The sequence below is a fragment of the Apiospora phragmitis genome (assembly GCF_038363925.1).
Source record: "Apiospora phragmitis strain CBS 135458 chromosome Unknown utg000004l:1.0-3135199.0:1.0-3139288.0, whole genome shotgun sequence".
NCBI lineage: Eukaryota > Fungi > Ascomycota > Sordariomycetes > Amphisphaeriales > Apiosporaceae > Apiospora > Apiospora phragmitis.
Window position 1 is genome coordinate 1,248,777 of NW_027117402.1, and position 22,014 is coordinate 1,270,790.

Consider the following 22,014-nt stretch of genomic DNA (forward strand, 5'->3'; position numbering starts at 1 on the left):
CTGCTTACGAGCCACAAGTCTCGACGTTCGATAGATTTTCGGCCAGCCGCGCTTCGAAGACATAATATCAGCAGGCAATGGCCGACTGCTTAAGTCCCTCATACAGCTCTATCACTCGTTTCTTTGTCCTCTTCTCCTCGTATTCTATTGTGTTTTGATTGCCCCAAAGCCGCGTCGTGGCTCATACATAGTAGGGACCGTCTATTCCCCGCTTCGTGATGCTGCCCCGCCCCCAAGCACCGTTGACCACGGCCATCGCCACAGGTGCCGGCGGTGATGCCAAGAGCAGCAATGTGATCCTCAGTCCTACGGGGGTCGAGACCGCCCGCGCAGCAGCGCAGAAGGAAATTAACGTCATTTGGGCCCAGGTGGAACAGCGAGTGCAACAGCTTGCGAACAGGCTGGGAAAGCCGGTTGAGAAGAGGCTTAACATCAACGACGTCCTGGGTTACGTCGATTCCGTCCAGAAGTCCGAGAAGGAACAGTCGGAAAAGTTCGGTTGGTTCAAAGATGCTGTTGCCAACACATTGAAGTGCATCCAGACTATAGGTGGCATCGTATCTAGTGGTGTATCTGAAGTAAGTTGCTCTCAATTAGGTCTGACTCATGCTACTTCCCTACAGCGGGCGTTCTGTGGACAGTTTTGCGACTCAGCTTGCTTACCATGGACTCATAGGTCTTTGCCCCTGCAGACATGTGCTTCAATGCCCTCACTTTCGTGATTGCCGCGTAAGTTACACTGCGGGGTTGTTCTTCCCCCAAGCCTTCCCACGATGCTGACTTACAATAGCTGGCAAGGGTACGAGGGTATGTTCGAGAACCTTGGAGAATTACTCGTAAGGTGTTGCGACTTTCTGGAGCGACTGGATTATTACGACGGCAACATGGACATCAGACTCACCCGAGTAGCATGTCAGAACTTGCAGCTCTTTGTTGAGATCTGCGACCACAGCATTCGCTTGAAGAAGAAGCATCACAAATTCACGGCTTTTATGAAGCGCTTGTTCCTCAATGACGACAACATCTCGGGGTTGCTTGGTATGATGGACAAGCTCAACAATAAAGAAAATCTCCTGGTCAACGCGCAGACGTACAAGATTGTTAGCGACAGCGTTGGTGACATCAAACTGATCCTCGAGGGTCAAAAAGAGCAAAAGAAGGAAGACGACGCGAAGAAGTGGCGCAAGTCGATCGCCAAGGCCTTGAGATTTCCCAATTCCGCCCTAGGAACCGATGGGGAGCCATATCCAACGTGGCAGAGAACGTTCGATGCTCGCAAAGACAGACTTGTTGAGGGCACTGGGCAATGGATTCTCGAGAAGGACGTCTTCATTAATTGGACGAAGGCTGAGGAATCAACGAACCCATTCCTCGTCATTGAGGGTGCCCAGAACTCGGGGAAAACGTCACTGATGGCCAACACGCTGAGGTTACTTCGGAAAGGAGAGCGCGTCAGCACGACAAGTCGCACAGTGACCGCGTATTTCTTTGCCGATGCTGATAAAAGAAAGTTTCAAGAAGGAGAAGAACCCAAGTTTCTCGAAGTTGTTACCAGGACTATGTTGTGGCAGGTGGCCACAGCATTCGAGGCTATGGCAAAGTCCATGGCCCAGATTGCCGACAGAAACCCTGAATTCGAGGATACCGTCGACATCTGGCAGCAGTTATTCATTAATAATAAGGAACGTATCAACAACGACACGTCCTTTTTCTTCTTCATCGATGCTGGCGAATCGGATCTGAAGATGTTGGGAAAGCTCTTGCAAACACTGAGCTGTATCTCGGACGGAAAGCGTGTCCAGATCATGTTGCCTGCATCACCTGCAACCAAGGTCTGGCTTAAAGAAAAGCTGGGATCGGGTATTGGTGTCATCCCTATCAGCGAATGCAATGGAGAAGATATCGACTCATTCATTACTAGTCGCATGAACACGATGCCGATTCTCAAAGATGTCAGAAGGACTGGCATTTCAGACTGGCGCAAAACCATTTTCAACACATTACGAGAGAAATGCGAGGGCGATTACTTCAAACTGCATAGCAATTTGAAAGATCTCGAAAAGGTCGATCTTGTAGATGACATCTATGATGTCCTGGAAAACGCAGGCAAGAGCCGAACCGCCCAGATCGACTCGGCGTTGCGCAATCTGAACAACATTCGAACACCAAAAGAAATTGATGAGATCAATGAGATTATGCTATGGATCAATGATGGTTGCGATTTCCTACCTGTCGAAGCTATGGAATCGATTGTAGCTATCAAACACCGCCGAACTGCGCGCCTACGTGGACAAACCTCCCCCGCCCCCTCAACCCATGTTCGTCGGACCAAGACTGAACAGGCAGTCATCGCGGACAAAGAGCCAGTACCTTCGAGCAATCTGACGGTTTCATTACTCCCCTTCGAAGAGAAACTCTTGGACAAATACGACCCCCTCTTCACTATCACCGACTCCAACAAAGTAGTTACCTGGAGGTCAGACGAGGTGATGGAACGTATTCCCGTCAAAGTGGGGTCCACGTTCAACTCATTGGATGGCCGGTCGGATAGGCCTGTTGTAGGAGAGCCTCAAGTTATCCAAGAAGCTGAGATCAACATTGTCCGTCATTTCTTGAACAGCGTGTGCCCAGGGGAGCTTTATTCACGATTCGACTTCGAACAATTCTTCAAAGGGAAAATTGGCGCAGGTCAAAAGCAGTCTATCTGCCTTGACCCTGACAATGCCCATATTCGAATTGTCATAACGTGTTTAATCGTCCTCACCGATGAGGGGTACAGGAACAACAGGCTGCTACGAGAGTATGCTGCTTTCTATCTACTGTTCCATCTTGATGCTGTTGATCTCTCTGCTGCAGAGCTCAGCAAGGACCTGAAAGCTGAGGTTGGCCCACTCCTCGTGAAACTGTTCACGGAGAACTGCGGGATCGATGCCCTGTTTTGGCCTTTTGTTCTTAATGTGTCATTTAAGACTTGGAGCGAGGGTGAAGGTAGGATTCTACAAGAAGCCAGGGGTGAATGGGTATACTCTGCCGAGGGCGTCCGCCAAGTTGCCCTCTGGCTCAAGGATTCATTGGTGGTGAAGCATGTTGACAAAGCCGGCGGGGCCCTCATAGAGGCGGTGAAAGATCCCGAGTCCAACCTACATGAAGCAGTCTTGGGACGAGCCGCGCTGCGCATGGCTGACCATATGTTTCGCCAAGTCGACTTCACAAAGCAGCATTTCCTAGCTGCTGCGTGTTTCATTCGAGGCTATCTTGATCGGGTAAGCAACCCACCCTTGGCACTGACAATACAGGAGATCAACTAACACGCAAGACTAGCTTGACAAGAAGAAGGCCAAGAAAATGAAAGATGACTCTGATTATTATACCGGGTTACAAAGGGGTTTGAGCCCATATGAAAATGAAGCATTTACTATCGAAGAGCTCAAACGGGTGGAAAAGTGGGCATCGGGGGTGTTAAATAGCGACAAAGACACACCGGAAAAAGCTTCTCAGTGGGAGATTCACTGCGCTCTGGCAGTGTTCCAACTATGCCGGGCTGAGGAAGGGGCCACCGAGATCTACCAAAGCCGCGCGAGGAGAGCCCTGGAACTCGATCCCCGGAACTGGTACGCCTGCCATTTCCTGACAAAGCAGTCGAAGATGAGCGACACAGACGCGATTGAGCTGCTCAGTCGGGCGAAACGGGAGATTGAAGAGAAGCGCCGGGAGGATGCTGCTGAGTGGGCCAAGGACTCGGGGAACCCAGCTCTTTTGGCCCGCATTACTCTGGAGTTGGGTGACCGACAATGGAGCCTTGGGACTGACCTCAAGTCGGCCGCACAAACCCACAGGGGAGAGTTTGCATATCAGCTACGTCCATTTTAGAGACTACGTTCCTCTTCTGGAACGGTACTTGGAAAAGGAGGAGTATGCCGAGTTCATTGCGTTCATCGAGGCCATCAACAGCAACCAAGAAAAGTGGGCGCCACGTCTTGATGACCTGGTCCATGAGTTCCTCGGTAACCACAAGGTACAGGAGTCGCAGATCCTTGCTCAAGCAGCTAACGCGGCGGAGCGCTGGGATGTTGTCGAAACCCTCTTCGACAAGGCAATTGGACTTGCTTCGGAGCAGGAAAGCCACGATTTGCTGTTCTATCTGCATAATGGCAAGGCAAAAACTATGACTGCTGCTGCTGATGAATTTTTCAGGACTAAAGTCGTTCAGGTCCAACAAGATGCGCTTGAGATCCTGAAAGTTCATCCAAGTGACGCGATATCCCCTTATGCCGTGGACGATATGAAAAACAGCTTGGCCCATGAATACCTCGGAATAGCGTTCTTGTCGGGCTTGCCCGCTGAGCAGATTCAGTCCTACGGCCCGCGCATCGAGAAGCTCGTTCCGGAGTCGGACGACAAGGCGAATGTCTGGACCTCGATTGACCGGACATGCTGCCTGATTCGTTTCCATCACAAACAGAAGTCGGAGAACAAAGCGGCCAGCGACTGGACCCGCAAGATTGTGCGCGCCGGTCTCGAGCTCCTTTCCGACGGCGATTTTGACAACGACGACATGGCCTACTGGATTTTAGCACGCCTATTCGCCACTGTGGGTGACGAAGAGAACTCCCGCATTGTTTGGAGGCTACGCAACCTGTTCCAGCTTGAGGCGCAGAATCGATGGGATTCCTGGCTCGCCTCGCAACCCAAGGACATCCAGTCTGCAGCCATGGCCAGGAATAGCGCGACGCTGAGTCGGACAATTTCCGAGGTCGTTTTCGAACCTACAGACGGGAGCACTAATGGTTCGATGATTCTTGATACGCAAGCCACCCGTTCAGGGCTACTTGAGATGGTCAGCGAGGAGCCTGTCCCCAAGGCAAGAGATGACGAAACTGCCTCCAACGGATCCTCGACGCAAGAGAGCGACAATGAGCCAGTAAGCGACGCAGCAGAATCCAAGGGATCGTCGTCTTGGGCGTCCTCTGTCGTGGCCAATGCGCCGATGGAGCCTACCTCGATGGTCTGCTGCGCCGGCTGCCGCGTTCTGTGGACCATTGTGGACGTGGACATGTACGTGTGCGCCGACTGCGTGGGCACGCAGCACCTGTGCCAAGGCTGCTACGACCGTCTGTCGCTAGGCGAGCTCCGCGGCCGCGTCGGCCTCATGTGCCGCCCCGGCCACGAGCACATCAAGATCCCCGCGTGGGATCCGGCCGCGGCGCTGGCGGCCGCAGTAGGAGAAGGGAAGGAGGGGGAAGGGGCCTCGCCGCCCAAGAACAGCGTCCCGCTGCCCCAGCTGGCCGCGGACCGGAGGGAGACGTGGATCTCGGTTGATGAGTGGAAAGCACGATTGAGGGAGTGGTACCTGGATGGGGCGGATAAGGTCAACAATGGGACGTCGTCGGCGGCGGCGTGAGGAGTTGGCACGGGGAGTTTCTGGTTGGGAACGAAGTCATGATGAATGGGATACGGTTGTTTATACTGTTATCTAGGTACATGGCTGGTTGGTGTGAGAGAAATTGGATAGTCTTGAATTCGTTCTATTCTAGGTTGGCACCGTCGAACAACCATTATGTGCAAACTTTGTTGGTTGCGCAGAGCTCTGCAGCCTATTTCCAGCATGCGAGACACCCTCCTCCCACCTCCTTTTCCATGCTTGGGCCTCTCGATCGAGGCATCCGGCAATAGTCTATATATACTGCTAGGCACAGGCGTGTATTATGTCTTTTCGATAAACAAGTTACGGCCGTCATTTGTCGAGATGAACCGCACCGGATACGACACTCTCCTGCCTGCATGCTGGTCCGATTCGCGGAGTTGTCGATGCATCACGAAGTTCATCCACCATCTGCAATCTCATTGTCTGCGTATTTTGGCAATTTGACGATGCCAAGTACATGTAGGCACGTGGAATCAATGAATACTTTTGAGCAATTCCTATGTGGTTCGGTCCACCGAATTGGCTTCTACCACACGCGGGGTGCTTCTTCCTTCGTCTCTAGCTGATGCCATCGATCTTTTGGGAACAGGCCGAACTCCAGCCCTTCGTTGGTTCGTCGCGCCAGTGAGAAAGCGTGGTTTTTCGTTCATCTGTTACTGCGACCAGGCGGTTTCCAACCGAAGTACCTATGTAACAAGCGCTCAGCGGCTGTGCCCGCCTAAAGCTCCCGGATTCCACTGCTGTGGGACGTGTGCCGCTCTAGAATATATTTACAGGCCTTGGCATCAGCGACTGAAGCCCCATTCAACCTTACACGCAGCGCACGAGGCGGTAGAACATTGACGGCTGCTACTGTTTATTACGTATTTAAAAATCTGATATTTACTCTCTTTTCTTTTCTTTTCTTACCTTCTCATATCACTCGTGTCAACATATCTGTTTTATTAGTAAAAAGGAGGGCTGCTACCAGATTGTTGTGTTAGTGAGAAAATGGCATGCGTTTCGAGTGGCACGCTACTTCACTGGTGGGCCAGTCTAGCCACGAGAGGTTCTCTGCTTCTTCAGCGGGTGCTGGTCCCTGGACACCGCTAACGATTGACACCAAACGGGAAACGAAACAGGCCGGCCTTCCGTCCGGTCGATTGAGGCGAGGTGCCGGCTGCATCACACTTACTTCTCATTCGAACTACAACTGCTGCTGGTCTTTCACTGTCAGTTCGGCAAAGCGCACAAATCAAAATAAAGAAAAGTACAAGCAAGAAGAGCCTGAGAAGGATCAATCAATTTGAAATCAAGGATCGCATCGCATAGGATTCGATGCCTGCTGAGTGATGGATTTACGTGTATGGAAGGTTGGGTGACAGCGCCTGAATCTAAAAGCCACCGACGAACGAACCATCCATTCTGTCACTGCTACGGGGGCCGCGGGGGTGGGGGGGAGGGGTTGGTTGCACGCGCTTTGGCGGCTGGTGCTCGCTACTCCAAGTCCGAGGCAGAGAATCCTATCAAGAATAAAGTAACCCACCAAGTTGATCTAGGTTACGATCTACCCAACGGAGAAAGCAGACCTTCGTGATTTCTTGCCAGTAAAGAATGAAGCGCTTAGACCTCAATGTGGGCATCACGCAGCCTTACTCGTTAGGCGAGATAGCGGGAGGCTCGACATGGGTTTTATCAAAAACAAGGGGAACAAGGCACGACAGCTAATGGAAGACCCGATAAATCGGGGCAAGTTCGGTATCGTGGTTCGCCCCTATGATCCCCCACCACGTTAACCGCTTCATTTCGCAAGATTGATCTCCTTGATAGATCAAATACTGTCAGAACGAATGACAGACAAGTGCGCGGTGGGAACGGTGACGCGAGAGAGTTTGCATCATAGTGCAAGGGCCACGCCGTTGGGAACACCTGGCGACGGCGAGTGGCTCTCGATCAGGGTATTCGCACGAAGCCAAGACTTGAAGGATCGCTCCTTTCCTGGCGCCTAGTATACCGGGAGGAGTTTTGGGCCTGATCATGGGGGGCAAGGGGGCCAGACGAGGCCATACTCGGTAACAGGCGGTGGGGAATCCTCATCCGTGCCGCACTCAAATGAAATCACCGCCGCCTGCGCCATACTACCTGCATAGCGTTGGAGCACCGCGACGGGCTTGACGGGGGACGGGTCGTCCTATCGACTCGACTGCTGCTGTGCCGCACAGCATTGACGACCGTGAGAGCCCCCTTCCGACACACCCAAATGTTCCTTCAAGCCTTCTCTGAAACAGCTTGGCCAGTCCAGTCGAATCTCCCTTCTCTCCCAATCATCAAATTGGCCGGCTAAGAAGGAAAGAAAGAAGGAACACTTTGCTGGAAACCAAAGCAGGCCCTGAGTCTTGATATCGTTTAGCCGCCACCACCGCCAACTTCTCGGTTTTGTTCTGGTTCTGTCACACGGCCTTGTCAAATTCGGTCTTGTCTATCTTCACCTTGAGCCAAGGACCTCACGCTCAACCGTATCGCTCACGATGGACGGCAGCGACGCCCCCGAGGCGATTGACAAGACGGCGAACCCTCCCGAGCTGGTCTGGAACCAACTCCTGGACCCTGAGCCATGCGTCCCGGCCTACAGCCCGCAGAACCAACAGCCTCGACAACCTCGGCAGCAGCAGTATCAACAACAACAACCCAATCAGCAATACCGGCAGCACGACCAGCAACAGTACCAGCAGGCCTTGCCCGGTTCGCAGACGGCCTACCCTACGGCATCACCACAGTCGCCGTATGGGTACGCGGTGGGGAAGAGCACCACCGCCGGCAGTGGCGTGAACGGGAAGGGCGTGGGGTCGAAGCGAAATGCGACCATTTGCGGCATCTCACGGGCGCTCTTCATCGCGCTAGTAGTTCTGACGGTTGTGATTATTGCCGCTGCCATCGGAGGCGGCGTGGGGGGGAGTATGGCCGTCAAGTATGACGTCCCTCTGATATCCTCCATTAAAGAGGATTGCCGCCCCTTAGTTGGGGGCACTTCACGTTAACCATTGCTAATCTCTCGTACAGGAGCGCTTATAATGATGGCGCCAGGGGAGTGTCCAGCGAGCACCCAGCTGCCGAAGTGTCCGCGTCGACGACAAACGCGGCGGCGGCAGGCACGTCGGCGGCCAGCACCACCGCTTCGGGCGGCAGCACGACGGGCACCAGCACGGGCACCTCGACGGCGGGGGACTCTTACACGGCGCCGACGGCGGGCGTGCAGCTGGCGCTCGACTGCCCCCGAGCTGACGGGCGAGAAGGTGACGATCAAGTACGGCAGCGATTACGAGGCCAGCTTCAACCTGGCCTGCGGCCTGAACAAGCCCGGCCGCGGCTTCGACCTCTTCAGCGCCACCGTCTACACGTACAACGACTGCATGCGGCTGTGCGTGAGCTACAACCGCGCGAGCCACACCAAGGATTGCCAGGGTGTTTCATTTGGTGCCGGTAAGTTCTCATCATCATCATCATCCACGGTGGTTCCCGACCCCGCTGGCTGCCGTCATCACCTCTGTCGAGCATCTTTACTGATTTCAAAACACGGCGCAGATCTGTCGGACAACGTGGTGAAGGTGTACGCCAATTGCTTCCTTAAGAATTCGACCTCAGATATGATCTCATCGACGGACCGGTATCTATTCGCAACACTGACCCCATGAAGCGCGAGCAGTCTTCTTACACAATGGGGGAAGGCGACGAGAAAATGCAATGTTTGTTTACTAATGGGGCCCGATAAACGAAATAATTCCGGCAGGGGCGCGTGGGCGTGGTATGTCTTCCAAGACGGGCGCTCTTGCGCCTAACATCTACTCCTATCTTCTTCTTCTACCATCTACATTCGATTCCACTTCCAAAGTTATACATAGACTATGAAATGATACCACATTCGAGGCGAAGGAGTATATGCCTTAGATTATATGAGTACTTAAGTAACCTTTGTAGAATACCCACGAGCAATGACCGCATTCGAGGGAATCTTGCGTGACTTCAATTGATCAAGCCATCAAGCCCAATGCGTGGATCACTAATATCCAAAGCTGGTCGCATCAAACCGCCTTCCCGTCGGCATCAAGTAGCACGGAAGGAAGGATTTGCAATGCGATCGCGATTGATAGAGGCACGGGGAAAGCTTTGGTGACCCGGTTGTGCTTGCCTCAACCTACATGTACTCAGCGAAGACATGGGGCAGCGCCGCTGACCAAACGAAATTGGGAGTGGACATACAGAGCAATGGCCAGGCTTTCGCGAAAGTATGGTTCATGTCGGCAAGCGAGGCCTCGATTTGGAAGTCACAAGTGCCCTTCTTGCCTTCTTGCATTTGCGCTTTCCTTGAACTACGGCTCGAGTGAACCGAGATCGAATGCAGGCAGGCAAGACGCACATTCTGTTCAACAGGAAGGTGCGCTGACTGCGCTGTCTCGATCTCAGGCAATCAATGGACATCAAAGCATATAGGTTCACCTTTTCTCTCTTCTACCTACTCGCACTCAATCCCCTCCAGACACAAGGCACATACACACTTTCGATACGTCTCTCTCTACGTGATCGCTCCCTCCAAACCCGTCCTCTACCCTTGACCCCGACAGTCCACTCTTCCCAGAAGCCATCCAACAGGCATCATCGGCCTGCACAAGTACCACACACCACAAACGCCAATCAATCGACCTCACCATGGCCAGATTTTCCCTGCTCAGCATCCTGCTCTGTGCCTTGATGGCTATGCTGGCTCGTGGTGATCGTGGTAAAGTGGACATTTGGTCGAGCAAGTGCTATACCGGTGCCGCCATCGTCTCGCAAGTCCTGACGGCCTTCTGCAGCCCGAAGACTCCCATGGGTCCTCCGTGGATCTGCAGCCAATTGAACTTGAACCACTGCTACGCTTTCACTTCCGAGCGCGGAATCCACGGCAAAGATGAGTGAGGACTCATTATCCCCCAACATTCATTCGCATATACGCGCTCTGCTTCAAGATGGATTGGATAAGAAAAGCTGACTATTTCCCACGAGCCGCAGGGGCAATTTCGGCGAATTCTGCGCTGGCTGTAGGCTCTCGATGGATGGTCGCACCATGGAATGCTACTGCAGAAGCGGCGAAGGGACCGGGTCTCTCGAAGTACACGATTGACACCGGTAGGTTTTGCTGCTGGCACCATTCCTCGGGTGATGGGAAGGATGGGCGCATCACTTTTCCACACATCTATTCACTTTATAATCAACCTGGCTTTCTATCTTGTTTACCCTCCTTCCTCGCAGAAACCAGTGATTGATTACTGTGTGGTGGCCTTTGGCCACTACTCGACAGATATCGATATCTTCGTCACCGACGGATACCTACGCTGCTTCAGACACCTCGCATCCAAATGCGTCAGCGACAAAGACGACGCAGCTGCTCTGAACACCACCGATTTTACTCACGTCGAAGGTACTAACTAGCATGGCACTGCCATTCGCTGCTTAGCTGCCTGGGCTCGACACAGACGGCGGAAACACAACGGATACGTTGTAGGCAAGGAGAGTGTGCTGTTCAGCATTATCAAAGAGGCTATGGTGAATTGTGCGGGCTTTTGGGGGTTCGGTGCATGGATGTATGGTCTTTCGACTTTCGAAACCGCTACTATCTTGTGTTCAAGGTGTCTTGTTGAAGTTGAGATTACATGGGCTCGGTTATCTCTTGAGATCCACTACATGGACTAATATCAATCAAATCTTTGGAACAATTGGAGCTGTGCACCTATTCGTGACACAACTAGGCCTTCTTGATGTGTAATTAGTACATGCTGACTGAATCTAGAGAGCTGCGGCAAACAGCATGGCGTTCTAGCATTAGTACCGAATCAATCTTTTCTTGACGTTAGTGACTACGACAGGGTCATGGAAATTATGACCAAATATATCCCGATGCCAACCGTTGTCCTATACAGGCAGAGTGGTATATTGAGTGGTGTTACAACCCATTTCCAGTGCTCTAGTCTCTCATCTTCCAAATCATCATCCATCGTAGTGAAACTGGTAATGTGCTACGAGGTGAAAGAGTTGATGGATCGAATATAATCCAGTGGCAGGCCATTGTATGTCCAGCTGAAATATGCCAAGGTCGTTCCACAAAGGGGTTTGGTTACAAGGTTTGGCCGTTGCTAGAAGAAACGATGAGCCCTGAAGGTCGAACGACAATAGACCATCGAAGCTTGCCTGTTCTCTTTGCCACTCTCGCTGTTGTTGTTGTTGTTGCCAGCAGCAACCTATACAGGAAAGGGGTCACTGGGGCGAGTCAGAGCCAAGATATGAGAGAGAGAGAGAGAGAGAGAGAGAGAGAGAAGCATTATGGTAGCCTACCTGGTTGTCTGTCTTCTGCTGGTAAGCAGGCTTACCCCTGAATTTTTGGCATCCTTGACAGGTAACTCCATACCAGCTTCTCTCGCTTTTTAGACAAGAATAGATAGATATTCTATCATGGTACTCTCATTTGGTGTCTGATTAGGCTTTTTCTCTCTCTTTTTCTTTACTTAGTGGTATTAGACTTACTCCATTCAGATTGGTAGTTCATATGGTCCAAGGCTTGAGGCGTCTCATCTTACCTATCCTCATGAAGTACAAGCCATGAATGTTATCTTTGACGGCGGTGTTGCATATACCGAATAGGTCGACCTTCATCCGTTAGAGCGACTACTTAGTCATGTTTTGTTTCGCACTTTTTTTGGTACTTTTTTTCTAGGTTTGTTTTTGTCTAGTTTGATAGCATTAGATATCTTCGTACTATATATACACATGTGAACTGGGCTCAAGGTGCGTCTGGTCTACACACACAAGAAGGTTTCGTGTGGTTTCTTGAACAAGAGAGGCCCAGCATCGCGACCACGGCCGCCCAGCCCAACGCATGACACGGCTCATTACGTACACAACGGGCTTCTTCCATCTACACTCCTCCACGGACGGTCGATTTGATCACGATCTGCTAGCCAGCTTGGCCTTCCACCCCTTGGGCTGATTGGGCCGGTGCTGCTGCACGCCCCACGTGTTCCACGTGCCCGACGTCCGGTTGGTCTCAGCCACGGACACTCGCTGCGGTGCCGGCGGCGGCGGGATCTTCTGCGGATCGATCGCGATGGGTAGTAATACTCTCCAACCGCCGCCTGCTGCGGCTGGTACTGTGGCGGCATGGCCGGCATAGGGGGCTGGAACCGCGGGTCCAGCGTCGGCGGCGCCGCGTCCCCGCCCCACTGGCTGGCACTGTCGTCAGGTCGTGGCGGTTCGGTCATCTTGAACCCGCCGGCCGCGCTAGAGGTCATGCTCGCGCGCGCCGTCAGCGGGTTCAGCATATGGGATGATTGACGCTTGAGCCACGATCCGACAGGCGACTCGGAGCGGTCGTTGTTCGCCGGGTGCGCCGCGGGGTCTGGCTCGCGTGGCAGGATCGGGTCCTGGTCGTCCCGAGTACCGAACCCACGCTTCTCGTTCATGTACGTGCCACCGACTTGGTGCTTATACAAAGTACTGCCGTCTTCCGCCCGATAGGCATGCCCCATGAGTGAGCCCAAAGCGCTCGAATCTGACCGCTTCAGGCCGCCGGGGCCGACGCCGGGGCGGGTGTTGTCGTTGGTTCTTAGCTCTGCCCTCGGCGCTTGGTCATTGGCCTTCTTCCTACGACACCACCAGGATTTATAGATCAGGAACCCGACAGCAACGAGGAACCCTATACCGCCTGTTGAGTCACACTGTTAGCTTCTTTGCGTTCTGCTTGGGAGAAAGATTCATCAATAAGGGTAACTTACCAACGACCCCAAAGCCGATAGCAGTTTTAGATATTCCGCCGCCTCCGCCACCTCCGTTGTTTCCTCCCTTCTCGGCAATACCGTTGGCTGGGATCGCACTAGCCGTGGCATCCGACTTCGTTTGCCGAACCGTAGATGAAGCAATAGAAGTGGGGATAGTAGGCGTTCCTGCATTCAGCACGGAGCTGACCAATGTCGTCGAGGATAACACAGACGTAGCGACCACGGGCTGAGCTGTTGGGTTAGCCGTAGTCGTCACGCCTGCAGGCGGCGATGTTGTTGACGTGACGCCTTTTGTTGGCGACTTAGTGGTCGTGGCGCCTGGAGGGAATGCAGTGCTTGTCGGTGAAGCAGAGCTCTTAGCTGAGCCGGGTGTACTAGGTGATGACCGAGGGGCGAGATCGTCCCCATCCTCCAAGATCCCGGATCTCGATGCGCAAGGCATCTGCGATCTCCTGCCCACGCCGGAAACCTCGTCTGGATTGGTCAACATAGGGCTCTCGATATACAACGTCGATCTGCATCCTTACCTCATGTTGCGGATGTGATTTCGGAGTTTCGATTCGAACAAGTTCTCGTCCTTCGTACGCCTCACGTACGCCTCAAAAATGCCACGCGTGTCGGTTTTTTCTTTTGTTTTTCCCGCCAAAATTCGCAAACAGAGAAGAAACGAAGAGAAAGCAAGTGAAGAGGATATGCACCAAAATGCAGTCCAGCTGTTGCCGAAGAAGTCAATAAAATCTTAACGGGGTCCGGCCCTACGAAACCGTAACAAGGAAAAGATGACAAGAAAGTTAGTTGTGAGATGGGATGAAAGGGAAAGCCCAGGAACGAAACCCAAAAGCTTTAAGCTAAGCCAGCCGAGAGATGATCTTCTAGTATACTGTAGTATGTAGTAGGGCAGCCCCAGGGTCGCCGTCCCTCCCGATCACTGGCAGCGCCTCCCGGGGTCGCAATGACCGTATTCACCTCCAACTCGAGCTGTTTCGACGTCTTCTTAGCTGACTGCAATGTTTCGAACACACAGGCGGTTTCTCCCCAACTTTGTGTCTTGGTGCCGAGCTCTGACGGGGCGTAATTGCACTGGTGGCCGGGGTACCGACACACTAGCCGTCTCGAAAGGGTGGCTCTCAGGCCAATCAGGAAATGGGCGCCCGACGACAACGGCCCAAACTCCAGTTAAGCCCGTCGATCAAGCTACGTGCACTGTTTCGGCCGATGCTTTTTCGAATTTCTTTCTCGATGCTGCGAGCCCGCAATACCACATTAGGCCTCTGTGATGTGACATTACAGCAGCCAAGCAAAACGAACCGTTTCAACGGTGGCATCCCCGCGGTTGCAGCAAGCCCGGACTGAGCCTGTTTAGTCCCTCTTGTCCCGCCGCAACTGTCAAGCTGAACCCGACGACCAGACGAGGCACGCGACCGATTGCTCCAACAGGAAATGGATGATCCTATTCTTATGCCCATTCTCCACGAGCTTGGCCTGTCCTTCTGGCCTGTCGATGGCACCCCTGCGCATCATCAAGTCGGCTTGTTCGCGAAAAAGCCAGGGCAGCTTGAAGGAATGAGATCACAGGGGACTCGGAAACTGACAACCCACAGCTCATTGCCACCCCGGATTGCCCACACAACAATGAAGCTTGTGTCAACTTTCCATGTCCAGATCTTTCAATAAGATAAGGGATATGGGCAGCTGTGCTGCCTCTTAAGGGTCCCAAATCCCAATCACTGTCTCAAACAATGGCGTAGGGGACCATAATAAAAGAGCTTGATTTCGACTGCTCAGCATGTCATGCATGCGTCACCGTTTTACTGCGGCCATCGCTTGTTGTGCATCGACCATTCAGCTCTTATGAGTTTTTCGAATGTGCAATTGCTGAGAGGCTGTGCATATGACATGACTTGAAGAACGGCCCAACGAGCGGGCATTGGCGCTCACGGGATGCCTCAACTTCGTCTTGAGTGATAAGTGAACGATGGTGCTGTCGTTATCTGTCGCACGTACGCCGCCAAAATTGGAAGGTAAGGCTGCCTAGCGTTCTAGTTGTGGCGGGCGACTGCCGACACTTGAACGAACATTACATAGTGATATGCCTCTGACAACGCCCTGACATTAGTGCCTTTGTGCCTGCAGCATGCTGCTGTAGCGCGCCGCCTAGTGGCTGAGTCTCAAACAGCTGGACCCTGGGCTCCACCAGAAGACTCCCCTTCCAACGAGCCAGCCACAACATCAAAATGCCCCCAAAAAACAAAATGACAACGACAAGCTTGACGAGTCATACAGACACAGGCCGTTCCTGATGCATCTTGGCTGGAAGTTTGCACCACTCGAAGCTTGCATTCGAAGAGTGAAGACAACCAAGCCGGGCTACAAGAGTCCGTCCAACTTCTGACTCGGCTGGTAGCATATTCCCCTCCGTCTGGTCTTCGTCTGAACCTAACCTATAGTACCTCATGTGGTCTCATCGCTGTGTAACCTACACATGAGAGCCCCAAACCGAATCAGACCACTAGTGAGCGCTGATAGGAATTGAACCTACAGTATATCTCCATTTGTGTGTATGGGGTACCCCCTACATATGTATATCCACGTCACCACGTGAAGAAACCATGCATTGTTGCTCATCTGATGTAGCGGCTTCCCGTCGCCTGCGTGAGGTGAATAGCCCCTAGTGTGAAACCGAACCGAGAAAAAGACGAATGATAACCACATTGAGATCCTCTTTCCTGTATGCGGCGGTGCAGAGAGAAAAGCTACTGGCTTAAATGCCTTCTTGAGTCATACACAACTGCATATTCCTTGGGCCTACGGATACACATGGCCCGTAACGGGAAACGCAGATCGGCTCTTGATTTTGGTCCAATTATGGAATTCGACGTGTTTAGATCATCCGTCGGAAATGCCCCTGAACCCTCACCCGAAGGGCTCGGATCGGCGAGACCCAATCTCGGAACATATGTAAGGTGCCCTTCCGGAAAGTAGTACAAGCGATCGGCGTCTGTGGTTGAGTAGCATCTTTTCAGCTCAACCGCGAGCTCACGCGAATGCTAATCTTGACTGCCCGCTATTCTTGGTCGTATCTCCAGACCTGACTAAATCAGGACATTTTGGTAAATAGCTGCGCACGATACGCCCCGGAAAAAGGCCAACCACGCGCCGCCCAAGACGAACCCAATAGCTCTCACGTCCCTGGTCACTAGGCCTATTCAGCGGGTGAAGAGGGAAAGGCTCATCCATAAGGTTTTCTACAGAGCATATGGTCACTCTTGTCGCTGTAACAGAACGCCAATGGCTGCATGGATGGTGATGCATGAATGTGTTCATTAAGTTTTAGGACTAAGTATTTACACTAGAAGTACTCGCAGCTCTATCACGGGCGGCTGCAGCCCCCTTCTGCATCAAATCTAATCGATGACTTATATTCTTTTCTCCTTTTCTTGGCCTACCCCAACTTAGGTATGGCGGTCCCCTATACTTCTAAATCTCCAACGGGGCGCTGAGCACCAACTTGCGGCTGCTAGGCCCGACGTGGACCGTCTTGGGGTGCTCCGAGATGACCCAGTTCTGGCTAGCAACGTCCCAGTTGCTGAGGTCGCGGCGCGTCAGGATGGCGCGGAACTCGGCCGACTGGCCCGGCTCGATGCGCATACGGTCGAAGCCGCGTAGCTGCACGGGCGGGTCGGTGGGCCCGCCCAGAGCCACGTAAAGCTGCGGCACCTCTTCGCCGACGATGGAGCCCGTGTTGGTGATGGTGGCGGTGACGGTCTGCATGATGTCCCAGAGCTGGCGGTTGCCGCCGGGCTCGTCGGAGGCAGCCGGACCGGCGGCGTTTAGGGGTTGAACTTCGGACGCGATGGCATTGGGCGGGAGGAACTCCTCGGCGGTCTTACCGTAGTCGGGATCTTGGGAAGCCTCGGCGGCCGAAGATGTGGTGTTGAGGTACGGGTAGATGTAGTAGGGGATGTAAGGGGAACGATTCGCTGGGGAATGCATAATCGTTCAGGTCGGTCGAGAAGTTGCCAAACGTGGGGGCCTCGGGTGTCGAGCCCGTAGTGGGGTTGTACTTTCCAGCAACGCTCTTTTCTACCTTGATGTTGGAGTACTCGAATGTGGTGTAAGACAGACCATGGCCGAACTCAAAGATAGGGGTGATGTTCTTGTAGTCGAAGTACCGGTAGTCGATCATGACGCCCTCGGTAAAGTCCTGCTGGGGTGCACCTGCGCCATTGTTGGGCTCATAGATGATATCGGTACCGTAATCTTCACGCTTCGCACCCCAAGTGAAGGGAGTGCGAGCAGCGGGGTTGACTCGTCCGTAGAGGACATCGACGATGGAACGACCACTCTCCTGGCCAGGCAGACCAGCCCAGAGGATGGCAGTCACATTGGGCGAGTCGTACCATTCCGTTACGACAGTGGGGCCGGTCGAGTGAATGACGACGATCGTGTTGTTGCAGAGCGAAGACACGTTCTTGATGAGTTCGTCGCCGCTTCCCCACAGAGTGAGGTTGTTGCGGTCACCCTCGTTGCCATCAACAGTGATGTATCCCTCGCCTGAATCGGCATTCACAAAGACCAGAGCAGTGACATCAGCTTGAGATACCAGAGCCTGCGTAGATGACCATGCATAGTTGTCGATAACGTGTTCGAGCCGTGTGCCATCATCAGCAGTCTTCATAGTCAATGCGTCAAGGGGAGTGACCAGGTAGGGGAAGTCGGCAGTGCCAGATCCCCAGCCCATTGCAAGTGTTCCATCGTCGCAGCCACGGTCTGCACAGCCATTAGGTCCCTTGGGGTTGGGTCCGGCATCTTCGCCAATAACAGCAAGGAATTTGGGTGCCTTCAGGGGAAGAGCATTGTTCTCGTTCTTCAGGAGGACGGTCGATTTGGCGGCAACGTCTCTAATGAGGTTGCGGTGGTCGCGCTGGACATTAACGTGCCAGTTGATCTGCTGGTTACCCTCATTGGCGTAATAATGCATGGGACCGTAGGTGTCCTTAGTCCACGAGTCGAAGTTGATCGTGGGCTGTTCAATCTCATTGCCCGTCTTGAAGAAGGCGGCCATAATGCGCATAGCCATATCATCGAGGCGGTACTCAGGAATGGTTCCGTTGATGACAGCCAGGGTCAAGTTGGTACCCCAGTAGCTTTTACCGTCATTGAAAGCAACGTCGCCGGGCATAGTCATGTCCAATCCAGCAACAGCACTTGATGCCCCGGAGTGTTGGGCTGCCCAGTCACTCATCACGAAGCCTTGGAAGCCTAGCTCGCTCTTCAGGATGCCGTTAAGAAGCTTACTGTTCTGGCAAGCGTAAGAATTGTTGACTTGGTTGTAGCTGCACATGAACGACCCGACACCAGCCCTGACGGCATCGACAAATGGCCAGAGGTAAAGCTCATGCATTGTCTTGTCGTCGACGTTCGACGAGATGGCGTCCGACACATTGGGACCGCCTTGTCTGAAATGCTCTGGCAGGATGTTAGTCACATGGCGCTTCAGGTACGGGGATAGCGAAGTTACCCACCCTGCTCATTAACGATGAAATGTTTGGCGCAAGCAATGACACCAGTATCTTGGATACCCTTGACGGTTTCAGCCAAGCCGACACCAGTCAGCCACGGGTCGGGGAAAAGCCTTCCCAATTTCTTCCGCCTTCGGGGTGGCGACCAAGAGGTCCGGCAACAGGGCCAAGCATGACGTTCACGCCCCTTGTCCTTGTGCTCCTGTCCCATGGCCTTGCCGCGCTGGTACATGAGCACCCTGTCGAAAGAGGCCGCCACAGTCTGGCCCGAAGGGAAGGCCGAGACATAGTCGCCGAAACGGACACCCAGCGGGGAGTCCTGCATGCATAGACCTCGGAGGCCCAGTCTTGGGATTGAACCGACCTGGCCCACGCACTGCTCGCTTTGCCAGCTTCACGAAGGGTTAGCAATCGGCTATGGGTATGAAGGCTGTGGTACGTACCCGACACCGGTAGTCAAGTTGACCTTCTCCAACAGAGTCATCTGAGAGATGAAGTCTTTTGCCTTGACGTATGCATCCTCCCAACCAATTGCCTTGGGGTTCATCCATGGTGATGGGTAGAAAGGTGGCGAATGGGCAGTCTCAGCTCGCTCCTCGATCTGCACATGGTTAGAACTTGCGATTTTGGGCCAGCACGAGGAATGAACCAAGTATTCTCGAAAACATCATTTTGTCAACATCGAGTACGAGGATCGAATGTTGCCTTGAGGGTTGAGGAAGTAAACATTTTGGGTAAACACGAAAGAGACACAAGAGGGAGGAAGTGTGGCGTCTCGTCGTCAAGTTTTATGTGCTCATGTCTCACACGGGCCCGGAAGGGATATTGGATATTGAATATTGATGAACAAGCCAGAGGCAGCTGGGTAGTTGAACTTACTGGTTGCGCGCTTGCAGCTGAACTGCAGGCCGCCCAGGCGGCAACGAAAGCGTACCGCATAGTGAAAGCGTCGCTGCTAATTGGCCTTCTGGAAGGAACGCAATAAGTAGACCACGGAAAGGCTTTCGACTAGGGAGGCAAGTCGAATAACAAATGGCGCTGACCGAGAGAAAGGGAAGGTGTAGCTACACATTCTGGAAGGGGAATTTGGATGGATATATAGCGACGGTCCGGCTTTCCTTGTTCGCCTGCGCGGCGTCGCTGTCGATCGTCACATTACTTTGAAAAGTGCAGGTAAGCCAGGCATGGCAATGCATCACGTCGTACATACTGGTTGTTTATGCAGCGCTGCCTGTAAGTGACAGGGTTCTCCGCTTGTTGCATCTCCACACGAACCCCAACGAGCGAAAAGTCCGAGCTAAGGAAAGTAGGCGGGGCGGGTGGGTTGATCGATTCGGGCTGGCCAGTCCAAGTCATGTGTTCTCTAGCGCAGACGCGGGATTAACTACCTGAATGTCGAGACTACAGCTTGCTTGCATATTTTGAATAGGCGGTAAGTATGTAAAGGTAAAAGTCACGCAGGGATAATCAGCTGAGGCTTGCCTGATTTTGCCTCGTAGCCGTTGCAATACATGGTCAAGAATGGCGGGATGGGGGCCCTGTGGGAGATGGGGGAAAGAAACAAACGGACGCGGTCCAAAAGGCCGTTGGCAATTGGGCCTGGGGTTGTTGGCTTGCAGCTTGGCTTCATTTGGGGTAGACAAACAAAAGTGTACTGGACGCTTCCAGTGACCTCATCCGGCTTGTATGCACTTCTCGTAGTCGCGGGCGCCCACGTTGGCGCTGGCAAGGTTGGGAAGGGCCGATGTAACCCATGTTAATCCGGGCACGCAGGCACCAAGACAAGCCGCGACTGGCTGGAATGAAGAAAGCGAAAGAAAACATATTTGACTGACGGTACGCTTACATCCGCTTGCAATATATTTGCGACCTAATATTCATCAATTGACTGATCTGGGATCCTGTGTCGTACAACGTTGGGATAAAGTTTTCTCGTGAAATGAAGCAAACAATCTTCGCATGGCGTTCAGTTTGTTCCCTTGTGTGGCATGCCTTGCTTGACTCGTGGGCTATTGATTTATGACATGGCGCGTTGACTCCGCTCCATGAGTCCATATCGGTCAAGAACGTTTGATTGCGGGGTATGGAATAAACTAATATGTTGCAGCTTCATTCCACTCGATATTCTTGATGCCCTCGGCCGAAGAGCTACCAGGTTAGCCGGTGTGATCGCAACGGGATGGAGCAAGGAACCATCCGGCTGGGGTTGGTGATGTGGGTTAGTGCGAGGGAATGGCGCAGATTGGCTTCAATAATCGCTAACCGCTTCCTGGTTAGTGCTCCGCGTCTTGATCCATCCCGTTGTCTTGGTTAGCTTTACCAGTCCCTTGGCAGGTCGTTGTTTTGTTCGTTCATGATTTCATCGGTCCCAACCCGTCCCCAATTCCAGTTACCATGGCTCCGGATCTATCTCTCTCTGCGGTTGAGGGATTTTCACTTGCTTTCTCGGCGGCTTAGGGCTCTTTGCTGGGCTAAGCTGCGTGCGCTGCAGGCAATTGCAATCCCACCTTGGCATTAACACGGCTGAAGGAGGGAGTGTTGTTTACATGACTCATCATTTTGCATGTAAGCAAGGTGAAATGAAATGAGGTCCCGCTGATCCAAATCATATGCAGCATCAGCCGTCGGTGACGGGCTGTTGTGCCATGCCATGCCATGCCATACCCATGCTACCAGGCTACATTTGTGTTACATTCACATTCCTAATGCAGTGCTTGTAACGTGAATTTCGTGCAAGTAAGTATGACAGAATCATGGGATGGATTGCATCCGTCCAACCCAACTTTACTCAAAACTATTTACCAGATCCGGGCTCTCATCCGATCGGGTCCCTTGCTGATCTCGAAATCCCAAAGTGCTCTCTTCGTTTGTACTTCGTCCCAATTGCCCGTTTGGTAAAGAGAAAAGTTTTGTTTACTTTGGGGCACTCAGGCTCGGCAAACATCCCCCATCTCGCCTGTGGGCTAACCCAGTGCCACCCCCGCTAAACTCCCCCGCATGACCCCAACTGGGACGGCTCAGAAGGGGCACGATTCCGAATGGCAAGAGTATTAGCGCAATCCTCCCCCGAACATAACCCGGCGAGACGAGGGGTAGTCTCCATTGTGCTGCTCACCCATCCCAACGGACCAGCCTGAGATTACCTGATCCAAAGAGTAGCCAAGCGGAATAGGCCTCGAGTCGGCCCTTTTCCTCCTTGTTCTCCTCCCTCCCGGAGTCTACGGGTTCTGTGCTCATACGTCCCTCAGCCGAGGGTGGGTCTCTTTGCCTTTTTGTCTCCGTC

At 53.0% G+C, this 22,014-nt stretch overlaps 5 protein-coding genes across 5 annotated transcripts; 3 read left to right on the top strand and 2 right to left on the bottom strand.

The window, feature by feature from the left end:
- Positions 1-218: 218 nt before the first annotated feature.
- PG994_003520 (uncharacterized protein) lies at positions 219-5,401 on the top strand (the record flags this gene model as incomplete). The annotated part of the gene is made up of 5 exons (XM_066854929.1): positions 219-578; positions 677-729; positions 791-3,263; positions 3,322-3,815; positions 3,871-5,401. The coding sequence occupies 5 exons, from the start codon at positions 219-221 to the stop codon at positions 5,399-5,401; spliced, it is 4,911 nt and encodes a 1,636-aa protein (XP_066719207.1).
- A 2,531-nt stretch (positions 5,402-7,932) lies between these two features.
- PG994_003521 (uncharacterized protein) lies at positions 7,933-9,173 on the top strand (the record flags this gene model as incomplete). The annotated part of the gene is made up of 3 exons (XM_066854930.1): positions 7,933-8,372; positions 8,465-8,884; positions 9,047-9,173. 3 exons carry the CDS (start codon positions 7,933-7,935, stop codon positions 9,171-9,173), a joined length of 987 nt encoding a protein of 328 aa, XP_066719208.1.
- A 935-nt stretch (positions 9,174-10,108) lies between these two features.
- Positions 10,109-10,357, top strand: PG994_003522 (uncharacterized protein; the record flags this gene model as incomplete). Its single annotated transcript, XM_066854931.1, has 1 exon — positions 10,109-10,357. One exon carries the CDS (start codon positions 10,109-10,111, stop codon positions 10,355-10,357), a length of 249 nt encoding a protein of 82 aa, XP_066719209.1.
- Positions 10,358-12,324: 1,967 nt separating this feature from the next.
- Positions 12,325-13,699, bottom strand: PG994_003523 (uncharacterized protein; the record flags this gene model as incomplete). Its single annotated transcript, XM_066854932.1, has 2 exons — positions 12,325-13,136; positions 13,207-13,699. 2 exons carry the CDS (start codon positions 13,697-13,699, stop codon positions 12,325-12,327), a joined length of 1,305 nt encoding a protein of 434 aa, XP_066719210.1.
- A 2,987-nt stretch (positions 13,700-16,686) lies between these two features.
- On the bottom strand, positions 16,687-19,670 carry PG994_003524 (uncharacterized protein; the record flags this gene model as incomplete). Its single annotated transcript, XM_066854933.1, has 5 exons — positions 16,687-17,189; positions 17,230-18,678; positions 18,735-19,123; positions 19,175-19,332; positions 19,611-19,670. 5 exons carry the CDS (start codon positions 19,668-19,670, stop codon positions 16,687-16,689), a joined length of 2,559 nt encoding a protein of 852 aa, XP_066719211.1.
- Between the last annotated feature and the right edge of the window lie 2,344 nt (positions 19,671-22,014).